Here is a 14,267-nt window from a genome sequence, read left to right as displayed (position 1 = left end):
GACGTGTCTTCCTGAGATGAGGGGACTCCACGTTTCTCTTGCTGCTGTCCCTGTGATCTGGCTCCTGTCTTTGAGTGTAGCAGCCGGTCTCGGATCGTGAAGGATGGCGGGAGGGGAAGGGCGGCCACCATCGGGGAAGAGAGGTCTGCGGCACGTGCAGGGACGCGTGGGTGCCCTGTGTGTGCCAAGAAGGCTTCCGGAAGCTGGAGGCAGATACTCGGTGACCTGACTTAGTAACCCCACGCCGGGCAGGAATTTGTGTCTGGGGGGCTTTCCAGGGGCACAGGAAAAAGGGCTTTGCTGTGCTTACTTCAGGTGTGAAAAACGTGTTGGCCTTACGTGAAAAGGAGGGAGCTCGTTCTTGTCTTAAATGCTTGTATCAGGCTCCATCCGGGTTCTGTTTCCATCGCTCACCTGTCTGGCCCTGTGCAGCTCAGAGCTGGCAGGGCCGCGCTGCCCCCTAGGCTGTCCAGGACCCCCTCTGGCCTCCACTCTCTTTGAGGTAACCCTGTCGCGTGGTTCGATGAGGAGGACGAAGAGGGCTTCTCCCGAGAGGCACGGTCCTCACGCAGGCTGGTGGCGGGTGAGCAGGATTGGGAGGTGGAATATTTGGTCGGGTAGGAAATCTGTTACTGTGTAAGGAAAGTCTAGGTATTGGACCGTCTTTCTCCGTCTTTCCCGCATATGTGAAAGTAATACGGTTTTGGCTGCCTTTCTCTGTGCGGTATGTTTGTATTTCTGGGTGATTGTAGAAGAATATGGTGTATGAATGTGACTCCAGGCAGAAGTCCTGTAGTCAGTCACATGCAGAAATAGGCCGTAAGAATCCAGCTAACACGGAGAAGCCCTTCGTCCCAGGCCCCCTCACGGCTGAGATGCCTGGACGAGGGGGAACCGGCGGGTGGAGAGGGCCGGGGGAGGTGGGAGGAGGGCAGGCAGCTGGAGGGCGGGCCTCGGCTTCTTTTTTTCCTCCCCTCTCCCTGGGCGGGTTGCTGGAGGAGCCTGGTGCCCCTGCCAACACCGTAGATGAAAGCTGCTTCCCCGTAGCCAAAACCGGCAAAAGAGGGGCCACCGTGGGAAGTCTTTCTGACGATGCCCACCCTGCTCCGGCCACATACCAACTGAAAACCCGCTCGGCAAGGCTTCCAGTGATCTTTCACCACGCCCCGTCCCTGTTCTCAGGAACAGATGGCCCTCTGATCCCGTGACCACCTGGGAATACGTAGGAGCTGATCCCGCAGCCCTCCCCTGGTAGGAGGCGGCACCCAGGTTCCCCCACCCGATGGTGCCCGTGGAGCCGGGCTGGGACCTGACCTCCCATACTCTGTCTGGCAGGTGCAGGCAGTGGTCCGATTCTCTGCCCAGATAGTGTCCTTTGAGCCTCACCGCACCTGGCCGCAGCGACATTGAACCAGTTGGCGCAGGAAGGACTAGTCTGCCCTGGGCTTTCCACCCGTGGGGTGAGCGGGGCCCTGCGAGGTGAGCCTCTACCCCTGACCTGGTCCTGTGCTGCATCTAAGCAGAGTGACTGCCTGCTGAAAGATAAGCGGAGATCTAGAGTCTACAGCATAATACCCAAAGTGTCCAGGATACTGTTGAAAGTCATCGAGCAGACCAAGAGCCTCGATAGTTCCAACTCTAACGAGGAAAGACAGCAAATACCAACACTGAAATGACTTGGCTGTTGGAATTATTTGGAAGGAATTTTAAAGCAGCCATCCTAAAATTGCTTTACGAATGGTTTTGAAATAAATGAAAAAAATAGAAGAGCCAAAGGGAAATGATAGAGCGGAAAATGCAGTGATTGAAATAGAGAACGCAGTTGAAGGGCTCAGCCGTGGAATCGAAATCCCAGAGGCACCTGAGAAGGCCAGGGGCAGAGAGCAGCCTTAGATGCTGGAGCCTGGAGGGTGTGAGCGCATGACTGAGAGATGGGGCGGCAGGGAAAGATCATCCGGTGGCCCCAGGGCTGGGGAGACGGAAGGACAGGTGTTACAGGGGGAGTGGTCTCAAGGCAGTTACTATTACCATATTTTATACCCTGACTTGTAAAAATTCCGTCTTCAGCAAGGTGGAGGCTGATTAGAATGCCATGCATTTCCCTTGACGATTTCTGCTTGCCACTTGTCAGTGAGGGAAACTACGCAGAAAGGTCTGTTCTAGGGGAGGAAGCAGTCGTCACTTCTAGCCTCAAAGATTGCCGTTAGCTCTGCCTATGGAGAATGCGGCACAGCGAGAAGACCCTTAGCTGTCCTCCGTGGCTCGAGGACAGGCTCCTTGTCAGGCTTCTGCAAGTGTTGCCAGCTGGCGGGAGGGCGGAAGGTGTGTCCTCGCTCCTTGGGCTTTCCCGGCGTGAAGCAGAGACCATGATGACGCTCTCCATCACGTGGCCTCTTGCTTTGGCCCGGGGTGGGGAGGGGGGGTGGTTCTTGCCCTTGCTTTTACCAAATGAGCAAACTGCATAACCAGAGTTTTCACTCAGAGAACTGACAAACGTAGAGCTCTCCTAAAATATACTACTCTGATCATTTGGTAAAAAGGTGAGTCAAAAGAGGATGGGTCTGAGCCAGAGCAATAAAAGAATAAGGTGAGGACGGGGCAGGGTGCTGGGGTCAAGTTTTATTTCACAGTGACAAGATGGGAGGCCCGGGGGAGTCCTTAGTGAACGTGAATATTTTGCCATACAAATTGAGTGTTTTCTAAGAGATGCAGCAAATTAGGTGTATTTTTTCTTTTTGACAGTTTCCGGGAGTTTTCTTATTATCGACAAGATGCTAACGATTCGGTAGTTCATCATTTCCTTAAATTATTATAAAAGAATACTAACTTAAAGTTCTTTGAGTTGAAATCATTATGGGGTTGCCCAATATATTCCATTCATCCCTGTCTTTTCCTGCTAAGGATGCTCTCAGTGTCAGTGAACCAGCTCATTTTAATAGGGTTTACGCACATCCACAGGGCCATTATGTATAGTAAATGGAAGAAAGTCTGTTGAAAGAAATGGTTATATGTTTTGTTATTTGGAGGCAATAGTTTATGCTCATTGACGGGTTACACTCACTTTTTCCCCCTTGCTGGGACGGTTTATTTTGCGGATCATTTAAAAAATTGTATTAGGAACTCTGAATGGGTAAGCTAATCAAACCTTGTGCTCAGTCAGTAGCCCCTACTGGTATGTGTCATGCTGAGTTCTTCCTCTGTGCCCCGCTCTATGCGGTGTCTTTAGAGTACCGGTGAGGGCGGGTGTTACTGACATCCGTGTTTCACACACACAGTGGTTAACACCCAAATGCACGTGGCTCGTAACTGGCAGGCTTCATGTGAACCAACCCAACTCCAGAACATCTGGACCAGTGTTACCTAATTGACATACGACTGATTTAAAATGTATAGTAAGTAGTCCTACTACAAAAGAAAAAAAAAAAAAAGGAAATTTTATTTTGGTATATTTTGTATTGAAAATATATCCAAAGTATTATTCACATATTAAAAGTTACTGACCTGTCTTACGTTCTTTGCTTTTTGCAGTAAGTCTTTGAAATCCCGTGTGTATTTTATACATCCTCACGGCACTGTTCAGACCACACCTGTTTCACGTACGGAGCAAGCCAGGTCTGGACAGAGTCCCAGACTTTTCTGTGATAGACTCCCTGTAAACAAACTGCAACAATGAGAAATGTTTCCATTTAAAAATTTGCCAGCTGTTTTGTTTTAAGGTAGTCTATTAAACTATAATCTTAAATTGTGTCCTGACCGTTCTGTGGAGGTGAAGTTGTTCTGCCTCCCTAATGTGTCCACAGCACAGAAGGACAAGATGCCAGTCACAACAGCCAATTGGAAGCCGTTCACTTTGCCCAAAAATGGCAGTGTTCTCTCATCCCTTTCCCTATGTTTCTAGCTTTTACTTCCAATAAAGATTATTTTTATATACTCACATTTGGACATAATGATGTATTTTTTGAGACAAAATCGTGCTTGTTCCAGAGGAAAGTGTAATCTGTGTATTGACTGTTTCCAACACCAGTTCTTGTAAGAAGTGATGGTTTTGAAACGCTTGCTCTGCTCACGAACGGTCTTTGCTGTTGCAGAACCTCATCTGCTCGGAGTGTGGGGATGAGTTCACCCTGCAGAGCCAGCTGGCCATCCACATGGAGGAGCACCGCCAGGAGCTGGCCGGGAGCCGCGTGCACACCTGTAAGGCCTGTAGGAAGGAGTTCGAGACGTCATCACAGCTGAAGGAGCACATGAAGACTCATTACAAAATTAGGTATGAGCCGGGGCACCTGCGGGGGTCAGTCGGTTGAGCGTCTGACTTCGGCTGACATGATCTCACAGTTCGTGGGTTCGAGCCCCACGTCGGGCTGTTGAGCGTCTGACTTCGGCTGACATGATCTCACAGTTTGTGGGTTCGAGCCCCACGTCGGGCTGTGTGCTGACAGCTCGGGGCCTGGAGCCTGCTTCGGATTAGAGCAAAAATTTTAAATAGGCAGCAGGCTGTATGGGTAGAGATTTTTCGCTAGTATAGAGTATTAAAAGTTGTAGAACAAGATCCTGGCAATACATTTTTACAGGTAAGTAACAGGGTTCAGATGAGCACCCTTTTTCATGAATCGCTTTATTTATACCGTCTGTTTAGAACATTTATGTTCTGAACACTGCGCTTAGCGTGTGTATAAAAACACATAAATAAAGCTTAGTTTAATCATTACGAGCACCCCTGTAAGACCGGGTTGCCTTGCGGATGAGAAACCCGAGACTCCAGGACCAGGTTACTTTCCCACGGTTGTACAGGGCCGAAGTTTCCAGTGTCAAGGAATCAAACCCTCATTGTCTGCTTTCAGAGCTCGTAATGCTGGCAGCATGAGTGTGCTTAAATACCTGTGTGTATTTACTTCCAGTAAAACTTAACACCTCTTTCAAAGTTTCCTGTTCGATTTATTCCTGATTGTGTATTCTTGTTGCAATTTCACTTTCTTGATGCAATGAAGACGGGCTCTTCCCGGCCTGTGCTCCCGGGGCCTGGTTTCGATGCTTACGTGTCACACTCGTGGAGCTGAGTTCTCCGCCAGACCCTGAGAGCCAGCGTCCGTTTTCTTGTTACCTACCCTTGTCACTTTGGCTCGCCACCGTTCCAGCCCCAAAGGTTAGGGAATATGCAGACTCTTAAATAACAACTACAGCCACAACCAGAGTGTTCGCAGCGGTAAATAAAGTGTGTGCACCGCGGACTCGGCAGGGCTCGTGTATCCTCTCGGGCGCTGTGGTTTGGATGTGGGGCCTGCACCCCATGTGGGGTCAGAGCTCTCTTCCCCTTCCCGCTCCCTGCATCTTGCCCGTTGTTGATGATGCAGAGCCCAGCGAGGACGTCACCGTTTGAGCCGTGCTGCGTGTGCCCCGTCACACTAGATTTTTATTCTTTTTTTTTTTTTAAATTTTTTTTTTTTTTTTTAACGTTTATTTATTTTTGCGACAGAGAGAGACAGAGCATGAACGGGGGAGGGGCAGAGAGAGAGGGAGACACAGAATCGGAAACAGGCTCCAGGCTCTGAGCCATCAGCCCAGAGCCTGACGCGGGGCTCGAACTCACGGACTGCGAGATCGTGACCTGGCTGAAGTCGGACGCTTAACCGACTGCGCCACCCAGGCGCCCCACACTAGATTTTTATTCTGATGAGGTTTTAGCGCAGGCGGTTTTGATGTGTCTGGGAGGGTTTTGGAGAGATGATTAAGGGTGACTGGGTGGTGGGCTTGCACTCGGCCATGCTGGCTTCTGAGTCTGCTGGGGCCGAGGGACACACTGGACAGACAGACAGCCTCGTCCTCACACTCCGTGAGGACTGCTCATCTACTCCTCGGGAGGCAGGGAGGCAGGCAGTGAGCGAGTGAGCGGAGAAGGGCGGTGGGTTGGGAGCCGCTGTGAGGAGGGGTCCTTGCAATGAGGAGGGCCCTTTGGGTCCAGGGCAGGGACCTGCAGCCAAGGGGAGAGCAGTTACCACAACTCAGCAGCGGTGAGTTTTCTGCGTTTGAGAGCAGAAGGGAGCCTGGTGTCTGGGAGCCCAGTGTGGAGGAGAGTTTGTGGCGCTGAGGCCATCCTGGGCTGAGGATTTTATCCCCAGGGTAGTGGGAAGCCCTTCCAGGTAGGCATGCCTGTCCCAGATCATGAGCGAACCACCCTGGCGCCCCGTCTCGATGGTACTGACAGCGGGAGACCGGAGGACGGAGGGACACTTGGCAGCGTACAGCTGTTTACCTTTGACCATCACGGTAAAGCTTTGTCCACAAGGGACGTTCTGACCTCCGCACCCCCCGCCCCCAAGAAAACAAGACAAAAGGAAGTTTATCGTTTCATTATGTAGCAAAAAATGAATTTTATGGTAATGAACACACAAAACAACTGCATGTATGTGTGCACCTGTGTGTGTGTGTGTGTGTGTGTGTGTGTGCATACACACACTCCTCTGTGATTTCTCACTGCTGTGTGTTCTGACCACCAGTCAGCCACACTTTCCGGTAGCATTTGAATTTTGAAATTGTAACACAAAGGAGATGACTTCATGAGTGTTTCCCCCCTGTGTTACACTAGGGTGTCAAGTACAAGGTCTTACAATCGGAACATCGACAGGAGTGGATTCACATACTCGTGCCCACACTGTGGAAAGACGTTTCAAAAGCCAAGTCAGTTAACTCGGCATATTAGGATACACACAGGTATGAAGTACGTTCACTTTTGGGTGATTTATGAGGTGGTTTAGAGGAAAGAACGAGTGCTCTAGAGCTAGCTAGACCTGGAAGATAATCTTGGTTTTTCATCCTTTGTCGTGTGCCCGTGGTCTTCATGTTGACTAGGTCGTTAGATATATGAGTCTACAGTTACGGGGCGGCGTTCTGTCTGGACAGATAGGTTTTGGGTCTTGAGTTTGGCGGAACGTATTTCTCTCTTAGCTCATCCGGGGCTCCCACACTATGGAATTATATTTTGACCATTTTTCTCCCTCCCTAGGTGAAAGGCCGTTTAAATGCAGTGAATGCGGGAAGGCTTTCAACCAGAAGGGGGCGTTGCAGACACACATGATCAAGCACACAGGTGAAAAACCCCACGCCTGTGCCTTCTGTCCTGCCGCCTTTTCTCAGAAAGGGAATCTGCAGTCACATGTGCAGAGAGTTCACTCGGAGGTAAATGTCGCACGTGGGTGGGTGTGGTTTTCACGGGGCTGCGCTGCGCGGCTCTTGAGCCAATGGGTGAGCCTGAGACATTCTTTTCTAGATTTAGGGTTGGTGCAGAGCAGACTTTGTTTTTTTTTTTTAAATTTTTTTTTTTTTTTCAACGTTTATTTATTTTTGGGACAGAGAGAGACAGAGCATGAACGGGCGAGGGGCAGAGAGAGAGGGAGACACAGAATCGGAAACAGGCTCCAGGCTCTGAGCCATCAGCCCAGAGCCCGACGCGGGGCTCGAACTCACGGACCGCGAGATTGTGACCTGGCTGAAGTCGGACGCTTAACCGACTGCGCCACCCAGGCGCCCCAGAGCAGACTTTGTTTTAAACAAGAAACAGATACCTGTAGATGGAAACCTTTTAGGCCGATATGGAAGAAACATAAAATATTATCCCTTTGTGGCCTTGCACTGTCATAGCTCTGATGAATAAATGTTTGAATATCATCATACCTTTGCTAGTTGTGATTGTTAACCTGTGTCATCCCTTTAGCAGACTTGAAACGTGGACACTCTGAAGTGTAAGAAATTGAAAGAAAAGAAACAAATTGAGGAAAAAAGTATTTTTCCTATTATTATTATTATTATTGCTAAACTTACATGTGGCCTCATTCGCATTTTTTGTCAGACAGACCTCTGGTCTGTTTATTTCCCTTCGTGTTAACTCTTTCAGTGAAACTGATGATCACAATTTTTTATTGTCTGTACATCTTACCGACTTGCAAAGGAAGTGTATCTCTTAAGCAGGTTAACATTTGTTCTTCCTGACTATCATGATTTGGTGTTTTTTATAGTCTAATTGTAGACTATAAATGAATGTTTAAGTGACACAAATACTTTTATCCAGGATCTGTTTATTTTGTGTAACTTTTGCAGAATTAAAACTCATGTATTTTTTTAATTTTTTGTTTTTTTTAAATGTTTATTTATTTTTGAGAGAGACAGAGACAGAGCTTGAATGGGGGAGGGGCAGAGAGAGAAGGAGACACAGAATCTGAAGCAGGCTCCAGGCTCCGGGCTGTCAGCACAGAGCCCGATGTAGGGTTCGAACTCACGGACCGTGAGATCATGACCTGAGCCGAAGTTGGACACCCAACGGACTGAGCCACCCAGGCGCCCCAGAATGAAAACTCATATTAAAATCAAATGTGTCTCTTTTTATTTTCCTTGCAATGGAGTCTTAAGTATCACTAAAATAAAAAAAACCCTACACCCTTCACGTAGTTTATAAACAGATTCAGACTTCCGTATGCAGTGAGTTACTTTTAAAAACCAAGGCTTATTATCTCAGACCCAGAAACATGAGGAAGAACACGTAAATACTAGTGAGGTGGTAACAACGTGAGGTGAGGCTTCCTGTAGATTGCAGAAGAATAAATGCGGCCTGCACGCGGCGTTCTCCCAGAGCCGCTTCTGCCCAGACGAGGTTTCGGGATGACGGTTCACTTGTGTAGTGCCCAGAGAGACCTCGCTGGGACCCCGAGCCGCCCTGTGAGGTGCTCACCAGAGCTCCTGAGTTTGGAAAAGCCCTCCACATCACTCCTTATCTCTGGTGCCCACTTCTGGCTACGTCACAGTGGTGGAAAGTAGTTGCTGATGTGGAATATTGGAATTGGTGATGAAAAATGTACACACTGGGTGACCATCTGTCCTCACGTGTGTGTATGAGCTCCCTAAAGGCTCAGTTAGGGTGATGTTTATATCTAACTGTGTAGCCTTTCTTTCTTTTTTTTTTTTTCTTAACGTTTATTTATTTTTGAGACAGAGACAGAGCATGAACTGGGGAGGGTCAGAGAGAGAGGGAGACACAGAATCTGAAACAGGCTCCAGGCTCTCAGCTGTCAGCACAGAGCCCGACGCGGGGCTCGACTCACGGACCGTGAGATCAGGACCTGAGCCGAAGTCAGACGCTTAACTGACTGGGCCACCCAGGGGCCCCAACTGTGTAGCCTTTCTAATTGAACATTGTGCTTAGCCATTTAAGAACTGAGAGTGTAAGTCAGATATTTTTACCAAATTATAACAACTGAACACTTCTTACTTCCAAACGTGTCCTGATTTATAGAAAAGACTGAAATTTCAGTTAATCTCAGATTGGCATTATTGATTAAAGAATTGGGTCACTGATTTTAGAGCTGTCTAATTTGAATGAGGAGGTAATGTTAAATGGTTAGGCTGTTTCTGTCATTTTCAACAGAATGGTAAATTAGATTGGCTATAATTTAAACATTTTTATCTAATTGTCAATTGTAAAAAGCATTTTTTCCTTTTTTGTTCCTTAAGGTCAAGAATGGCCCTACCTATAATTGTACAGAATGTAGTTGTGTATTTAAAAGTTTGGGTAGCTTGAACACTCATATCAGCAAGATGCATATGGGTGGACCACAGAATCCAGCAAGTTCTGCAGAGACGGCGCATGTGTTAACGGTGAGTTTATTAGTTAGCTGGTTGATAAGAGGATAATCTCTTACCGAAATCTGTCATCCTAATTTTGACCCTTAAGATTGAATATTACTTAAGAGTATTATTTAGTGCCGGGGCACCTGGGGAGCTCAGTCGGTTGAGCATCTGACTTCGGCTCAGGTCCTGATTTCGTGGTTTGTGAGTTCGAGCCCTGCATTGGGCTCAGTGCTCACAGTTCAGAGCCCGGAGCCTGCTTCAGATTCTGTGTCTCCCTCTCTCTCTGCCCCTCCCCCACTTGTAAAAAACATAAAAAAAAATTATTTAATGCCATAAAGTGCTATGAAAGTTTCTAGCAGGTAAGGGCTTCTTTCTTATTTTTTTAGTTAGTGAAAGAAAATCAATCTTTTTAGACTTCAGAATGATACCACATGACCCTGACTTATGGACTGTCATTTGAACCAGTGAAAAAAGGACAAAATGTAATCATTAATTTCTGACTTTGTAATTCCTACAGTGCTACTGACAATTATTATTGAATGATCTCTATCCCTATGTTATTATAATTTAAGAATCAGTTATCCTTTCCAAATAAGATTTCTCCATGTCTGACGTGACAGTGATAATTTTTTCCTGAGACTGTGGACTTTTGGGAAACTAAGTTGTATCTTCCAGTACACGTATTGAAAGTTGTCTGACACACAAACTTTTGGGAGGAATCTCCAGCTTGGCCTTGGTCTGTTGCCTCTCTAATGGCAGGATCTAAGCGTAGGCTTGTTTCCACTGCCGCAGACCCGCTGCGTCCAGGAATCTTGGGAGCGTTAGTGTGTGTTCGTCAGCACCTGCCTCCTGCCAGTGTAGACACTAGGCAGTGGTTAGTTCCTGAACGTGAGGGCCTCGTGTGCGCTTTGTGTTTTCTTCTCTTTTCTGCAGTATCTGCGGCATGGGATGGTTCCTCACCTTACCCCTGATCAGGGGGATTGTTGTCCATAAGTTCTGAAACTGGAGAACAATTAGAGACTAACGATTAAGTCTTCAAATGTCTATTTTGGGCTGTTTTTTAAATTAAAAAAAAAATTTTTTTTAAATGTCTATTCATTTTTGAGAGAGAGACAGAGAGCACGAGCAGGGAAGGGGCAGAGAGAGGGGGAGACACAGAGTCCGAAGCAGGCTCCAGGCTCTGAGCTGTCAGCACAGAGCCTGACGCGGGGCTTGAACTCACGGACCGAGAGATCACGACCTGAGCTGAAGTTCTATGCTTAACCGACTGAGCCACCCAGGCGCTTCAGCTGCTAAGATTTTTAAATTCTGAGAATGCTCCTTTGCCATCTGATTGCTTCTTTCTTTTCTGGTTTGGTGAGGTTTCCTGGGAAGCCTAGTTAGCATTTTCCTTTAAAAGTTCTCTTCTGCTCCTTGAGTGGTCTGCCCGGGGCCACTGCCCACCCTGCCCTCGTCGAGTTAGCCTGCGGCTCCCGGTGGCCGGTGGTGCTGTCATCTTGCGCAGTGAGGCGGCAGTGAGCCCGTGCGGGATGGAGCCGTGTGGCCTCCAGAGCCACTTTATATGCAGTTGACCGGGGAACCAGCTCTTAAACTTGGGGTCCCTGGGGCAGAACGCAGACTTTGTTTAGTTGGGGAACTAAGTGCCAAGAAGGTGCCCTGATCCTCCCAAGGTGCCTCCGTTGTTGCCTCTTCTAGAGACAATCCCCCATTTCTGTTGCCTCAGGGTAAGTGCCTGTCACTTGTTCTGTGGAGGAAGACAAGGGACTCACTGGCAGCCCTAAGTAGTTTTCCATCATCTTTTTTTTTTTTTTTTCTAATTAATAGACTTGATTTCTTAGAGCAATTTTAGGTTTGCAGGAGAATTGAGCAGAAGGTGGAGAAGTCCCGTGTACCGCACCAGCCCCATGCGTAGCCGCCCCGTTGCTGCCCCCTTGCGTTTCTGTGCCGCGTCTGTCACAGCGGACGAGCGAGCGCTGCTGTGCTAGCAGTGACTCGGGTCCACGCTCTGTGTCGTGTGCCCTGTCGATTCTGGCAGACGTGTGGCTCCCTGTGTCCACCTTGATGGCACCACACACACGAGTGTCTCTGACTTCCACCCTTTTCTTGGTGTGGCATTTCAGATTCCCGAGTTTCTGGGTGATCAGCTCGGTCCCTGCTTGGATATTCTTGTGTGTAGCTTCACTGTGCATTTATTCCTCTAGCGCACGTGTTTTCCCGAAATGTCTTGAACTGTTTTGGCCACAGTGGTTTCTCTCTTATTTTATTTCGTAACCTTGTGCTCAAACCCCCACCTTGAACTGATTGTCTCTCCTGCCACTTAGAAAAATTTAAAAAGTGAGGTGAACAATTCACCGAATACGTTCCTTTAACAGCCAGTATTGTGGCTCACGTAAAAATCAGTGAGACATTTTATTTAACATTCATCTTTGGGATATTGTTAGATTTTAACGGTCATAAGGAAGAGGTGCTGTTCTTTTTTCTTGTAAATTGAAGTACAAGTTAATGTGCTTCTTATATTTTCAACGACAATGCTGCTGCGTTTCAGGCCACACTGTTTCAGACGTTACCTCTCCAGCAGACGGAAGTCCACGTCACGTCCGCGTCGAGTCAGCAGAATTCCCAGGCGGTGACCGATGTCATCCAGCAGCTCCTGGAGCTGTCCGAGCCGGGGCCGGCTGAGTCCAACCAGCCCCCTCAGCCCGGCCAGCAGCTCAGCATCACAGTGGGCATCAACCAGGACATTTTACAGGTGAGACGCATTTGCCTGTTCCTGTCCGTGCTCGTCTGCGCCTGGGCTTCGTGACCAAAAAAGAAATAGGCAGGGGCTTGTCAGAGGGAGGAATCATCAATAAAGATGCGTCCTAATTGAAAACGTTCTGTTGCAACAAAATCTGCTTATTGAGTTGCTTATGGACAGTGCAGAATCCTAGATGGTTAATGCATAAATTTAGAAATAGTTTAAAACTTTAATTTTCTCCGTGAGCGGTTTACTTGAGATGAATAGGCTTTTCAGAACCTTCCTGTATTTATCCCCGTTGACGGAGGCCTAAGACATACTTCGTTCTTTGTTGAGGCTCTCGTGTTAACTGTTTCGAGAGAGTCAGTCCCGTGTCTCCTTGGCCGTGTAGACGGTCCACGCTCCGGTGGGAGAGCAGCAGAACGAATCGGGGCAAAGTGCTCTTTTCCTTTTTTTTTTTTTTTTTTTTAATTTATTTTTGGGACAGAGAGAGACAGAGCATGAACGGGGAGGGGCAGAGAGAGAGGGAGACACAGAATCGGAAACAGGCTCCAGGCTCCGAGCCATCAGTCCAGAGCCTGACGCGGGGCTCGAACTCACGGACTGCGAGATCGTGACCTGGCTGAAGTCGGACGCTAAACCGACTGCGCCACCCAGGCGCCCCAAAGTGCTCTTTTCTGATTCTTTCACCCCAGGCCAGCTGTATCCTCAGATCCTTCCTTTGCCAACAGAGACAGCCTGTCTTCTCCACCCTATTTAGTTACTTGCTGTAACAACTAACCTGTCTCCTCTCTGTACCTTTTGGGATGAGTTGGTATAAGTAATCTCAGGGTTCATGACAACCGATGTAAACTTTTGGGTAGACTCACTATAACTGAAAACAGCGAGTCCCAGACCCGTTTGGAGATAACCAACGTGGTCTGAGGTAAAATTCCTAAAAGTCTAATAAGGAATTAACTTCAGTTCCTTTTAATTTTACTGTACCGTGTTCTGGGTGGAGGGGAGATGTCAGTTATCAGAACGGACATTTCAGCTTCCTAGAGTTGGGAGTCGAGCTTACAAGTGACGATCAGCGGCGTATAGCGTTTTATGTCTCGTGGGGCGGAATTAGAATTCTGTGGGCGAGCCTTATTGCATCTCTGTGATTGATGTTGGCAGGCGGGTTCGGGCCTCACCCCTCCTAACCTGTTAGTTCTGTTCTGTCTTAGCAAGCCTTAGAAAACAGTGGGCTGTCTTCAATTCCAGCTGCAGCGCACGCTCACGACCCCAGCCACGCCAGGACGCCCTCTGCGCAGGGGCCCACCGCGGACACGCCTCACGCCTCAAGTGAGCCGCCCCCCTCCGCCGATGCAGAGCCAGAAAAAGAACAAGAAAGCCCAGAGAAGTTGGATAAAAAAGAAAAAAAAATTCTAAAGAAGAAATCGCCATTTCTCCCTGGTAATTTTCATATGCGTTAAGGCCAAGACGTTTAGGCTGGCATAGTGCTTATCTTTTAAGAAACGTGCCTCCTTTTTTTTTTTTTTTCTCGAAAAGGCGATAGGTCTGTTGAACGTTCTGGTAGTATCAGCCTGTTTGTTTGATATTTCAAAACCATGACAGTTGTAAAACTTAGGCTGCTTTTCTCCCTGTGATTGGTGTCTCCTCCCGACAGCCCCTAGGGCTTTACCCCGGCGGTCTCTGCCTGTCCTCGATGCAGCAGCCTCTCGGCCACCCCTGTCCTCCCTTCCACCACAGCACCGCCATCCCGCAGGCTGGACCCTTGCCGGTTCCGTCCGCGCTCACTCCTCGCCCTGTGGGTCCGTGAGCTCTCTGTGAGCTCTCTGTGAGCCGGCCCCCGTGCCTCTGCGGCCTCCCTCCCTGGCCTTCGGGATGCTGGCTCCCCGGGCGTTTGAAACAGTCACACTCTTTTTCAAGG

General features: G+C 48.4%; 1 protein-coding gene across 7 annotated transcripts in view; it reads left to right on the top strand.

Moving 5' to 3' along the window:
- The window catches only part of ZNF236 (zinc finger protein 236), a 108,940-nt gene that overhangs the window by 21,848 nt on the left and 72,825 nt on the right, over nt 1-14,267 (top strand). For 6 of the 7 annotated variants that reach the window (XM_030337010.1, XM_030337013.1, XM_030337012.1 and 3 more), the window contains 6 exons: nt 4,089-4,267; nt 6,584-6,708; nt 7,001-7,173; nt 9,499-9,642; nt 12,161-12,364; nt 13,561-13,789. In XM_030337010.1, the coding sequence (XP_030192870.1) occupies nt 4,089-4,267; nt 6,584-6,708; nt 7,001-7,173; nt 9,499-9,642; nt 12,161-12,364; nt 13,561-13,789 (1,054 nt within the window). Of the gene's footprint in view, nt 1-1,335; nt 1,480-4,088; nt 4,268-6,583; nt 6,709-7,000; nt 7,174-9,498; nt 9,643-12,160; nt 12,365-13,560; nt 13,790-14,267 lie in introns of all 7 variants that reach the window. The other variant, XM_030337016.1, reaches the window with a different exon arrangement.

Source organism: Lynx canadensis, chromosome D3 (assembly GCF_007474595.2).
Source record: "Lynx canadensis isolate LIC74 chromosome D3, mLynCan4.pri.v2, whole genome shotgun sequence".
NCBI classification, from domain to species: domain Eukaryota; kingdom Metazoa; phylum Chordata; class Mammalia; order Carnivora; family Felidae; genus Lynx; species Lynx canadensis.
This window is presented reverse-complemented; position numbering and strand designations above follow the sequence as displayed.